Below are 3,367 nucleotides of genomic sequence, written 5' to 3'. Positions count from 1 at the left end.
CAGGTTGTTTTGCAAAAGTCACTCTAAGGCAATGAGGGTCAAACCCTATAGAGGCCATGACAGGCAAATGGTGTATCTGCCCATAGGCGTCTGTGCCAGGAGCCTCTGGGAGTGTGGTCCTGACCCTGTGCATTCCTCCTCATCCCACATACTTTTCTTTTTTTTTCTTTTTGGGACAAAGTTTCACTCTTGTTGCCCAGGCTGGAGTGCAATGCCGCGATCTCCCGCCTCCTGGGTTCAAGCGATTCTTCTGCCTCAGCCTCCTGAGTAGCTGGGATTACAGGCATGAGCCACCATGCCCAGCTAATATTGTATTTTTAGTAGAGACTGGATTTCTCCATGTTGGTCAGGCTGGTCTTAAACTCCTGACCTCAGGTGACCCACCCGCCTCAGCCCCCCAACATGCTGGGATTACAGGCATGAGCCACTGCGCCCAGCCCTGCCCAAATTATTTTCTAGTCACCCTTTGATACTGGGTTCTCCAGCTTCTGCCAAACCACTATCACAAAGATCTAAGATCTCTACAGAAGTGACATCTTTATTTACTCGGGCATACATCAGCAGTTGTCTTGGGGGAAGGTGACTCCAATGGCCTTCCTCACCTCCTCCAGGATGTCAGCCAGGAGCTCACTTTCTGCCAGGGGAATCATAGGACTTTCCTTCAGACCTGCAGGGAGAATGCAGTTAAGGACCCCTCCTACCCACCCACCTGAGACCCAAAGAACTACAATTCCCAGAACTCCATGTGGTTCAGGTGGACAGATGCTGCAGGGTTTCTTGGGAGATGTAGTTTTTTTTTCTTGGAGACAGTCCTGCTCTGCCGCCCAGGCTGGAGTGCAGTGGCGCGATCTGAGCTCCCTGCAACCTCTTGGGAGATGTAGTTCTAAACAGCAGGGTGACAGAGCAGGTGGAGAGGGGTCCAATGTCCCCCAACAAGGCCTGGCACCCGCCGTGGTCCTCCACATCCTTACCCTTGCGCAGGCAGTCCCGGACGTGCTTGGCCTCATAACTCATGCCTGCTCCGTTGACAAAATTGCAGTCCTTTGGGCCTGGGGGCAGCGGGAACTCCTTATGCTCCCCCTTCACCACCAGCTTGGTTGGGCACCAGCAGGGGTCAAGGACCTGGAGGAAGAGAAGAAGTGGCGCCGCTGCCTTCACCAATGCTGCTTGCTGGTGCTGACCCCCAGAACCTGCCAGGTGGTGCCCAGGGGCCTCCCTCTTGAACCTGGTGACTAAGGACTTGCCCAGTCCATCCCTGGGCAGCTTTGGACCCTCCCTCATTTCTGGTTGCTAGGGATTTGTTCCTTAGCAACGCTGCTGTCACACGAAAATCCTGTCTGCTTCCCCAGGAGCAAACCTCTCCCTAACCTTGGGAGGTTAGAGACAAGGTGTTGCTAAGGCCTAGAGAGGGGCACTTATCTTCGTGTGTCTAGACGAATCACGTTTTCTTCTTCTTTTCTTTCTTTTTCTTTTTTTTTTTTGGAGACAGTCTCGCCCTGATGCCCCACCCAGGCTGGAGTGCAGTGGCGTGATCTCGGCACACTGCAACCTTCTCCTCCTGGGTTCAAGTGATTTTCCTGCCTCAGCCTCCTAAGTAGCTGGGATTACAGGTATGCGCCACCATGCTCTAAATGCTAATTTTTGCATTTTTAGTAGAGGCAGGGCTTCACCATGTTGCCCAGGCTGGTCTCGAGTTCCTGAACTCAAGTGATGTGCCCTCCTCGGCCTCCCAATCATGCTGGGATTACAGGCATGAGTCACAGTGCCTGGCTATAGAATACGTTTTTTTTGTAACGTATTCCTGGTCTTCCAGGGCACCAGGAAGACCAGTTAAGCTGACCTTTCGTAACACCCAGATCCTCCCCCGGATGCACTTCCAAAGTTCACAAGTGCCCACCAAGCATGGTTGATAACTGGCTTCTCCTCAGGCCTGAAGATACATATTTGAGACAGGATCTCACTCTGTCGCCCAGGCTGGAGTGCAGTGCTGCAATCTCAGCTCACTTTATCCTCTCCCTCCCAGGTTCAAGTGATTCTCCTGCCTCAGCCTCCCGAGTAGCTGGGATTACAGGCACTTGCCACCACACCCGGCTAATTTTTGTATTTTTAGTAGAGATAGGGTTTCACCATGTTGGTCAGGCTGGTGTCGAACTCCTGACCTCAGGTGATCCGCCCACCTCGGTGTCCCAAAGTGCTGGGATTACAGGCCTGAGCCACCGTGCCCAGCCAGGCCCAAGGATATTTGACAGACCAACAGGTTCATGCTAAGTAAGGAGAGCCTAGAGGCCCAGACCCCGCCTCTCGGGTTGGTTAAAGAGATGAAATCCTCAGCAATGATGTGGAATTGGCTGCTCCTGCCTTCCTCAGCTCCAGGGGCCATTTGGCCCCCTCCTATTTTAGGGGTCGCAATCCCCAATGCCTGGGCTGGCGCATCTCACCTGTGCCATGCCCTTGGTGCCACTCACGGAGGCCGTGTTGGAGAGCTGGGCCGTGATGCTACAGGTGAAGCTGCCATGGACCCCTCCTGGGTACTGCAGGAGCACAGTGACAGTGTCGTCCACACCTGGAGGGAAGTCCAGGTCAGGGCAGGGGTCTCTCAGGGCAGAGACTCCGAGATTGCACAGGCCTCAAATCCTGCCTGTGGAACCTTAGGAGAGAGACTTCACTTATTTTTTTTTTTTAAGATGGAGTTTTGCTCTTGTTGCCTAGGCTGGAGTGCAATGGCGAGATCTCGGCTCATCACAATCTCTGCTTCCCAAGTTCAAGTGATTCTACTGCCTCAGCCTCCTGAGAAGCTAGGACTACAGGTGTGCGCTACCATGCCCGGCCAGAGAGACTTCTTGCATGGCAATGCAAAAGAATGAAGTGCTACAGCGTGGATGAGTGTCGAGGACGCCATGCCAGGCCGGGCGCCGTGGCTCACGTCGGTAATCCCAGCACTTTGGGAGGCCAAGGTGGGCGGATCACAAGGTCAGACATTCAGGACCAGCCTGGCCAACATGGTGAAATCCCATCTCTAGTAAAAATACAACAAAATTAGCTGGTTGTGGTGGTGCAAGCCTGTAGGACCAGCTACTCAGGAGGCTGAGGCAGGAGAATCATTTGAACCTGGCAGGTGGAGGTTGCAGTGAGCTGAGATCGTGCCACTGAACTCCAGCCTGGGTGACAGAGCAAGACTCTGTCTCAAAAAAAGAAAGAAAATACAAAAAATTAGCTGGGCATGGCGGCCAGTACCTGCAATCCCAGCTACTCATGAGTCTGAGGCGTCAGAGTTGCCTGAACGCAGAGGCAGAGGTTGCAGTGAGCCAAGATCGAGATACTGCACTCCAGCCTGGGCGACAGATGGTAACTGTGTCTTACAAAAAAA

General features: G+C 53.3%; 1 protein-coding gene across 1 annotated transcript in view; it reads right to left on the bottom strand.

The window, feature by feature from the left end:
• Positions 1 to 513: 513 nt before the first annotated feature.
• Positions 514 to 3,367, bottom strand: part of DHDH (dihydrodiol dehydrogenase) — a 12,656-nt gene continuing 9,802 nt past the window's right edge. The window contains exons 5-7 of the mRNA XM_017500507.2: positions 2,439 to 2,563; positions 972 to 1,122; positions 514 to 667 (exon numbers count right to left, since the gene is read on the bottom strand). Coding sequence (XP_017355996.1) covers positions 558 to 667; positions 972 to 1,122; positions 2,439 to 2,563 — 386 coding nt within the window. The 3' untranslated portion in view covers positions 514 to 557. The remainder of the gene's footprint in view (positions 668 to 971; positions 1,123 to 2,438; positions 2,564 to 3,367) is intronic.

This window comes from Cebus imitator, unplaced genomic scaffold, assembly GCF_001604975.1.
Source record: "Cebus imitator isolate Cc_AM_T3 unplaced genomic scaffold, Cebus_imitator-1.0 Scaffold266, whole genome shotgun sequence".
Classification (NCBI taxonomy): Eukaryota; Metazoa; Chordata; class Mammalia; order Primates; family Cebidae; genus Cebus; species Cebus imitator.
Note: the sequence above shows the minus strand (reverse complement) of the source record. Positions and strands in the feature narration are given on the sequence as shown.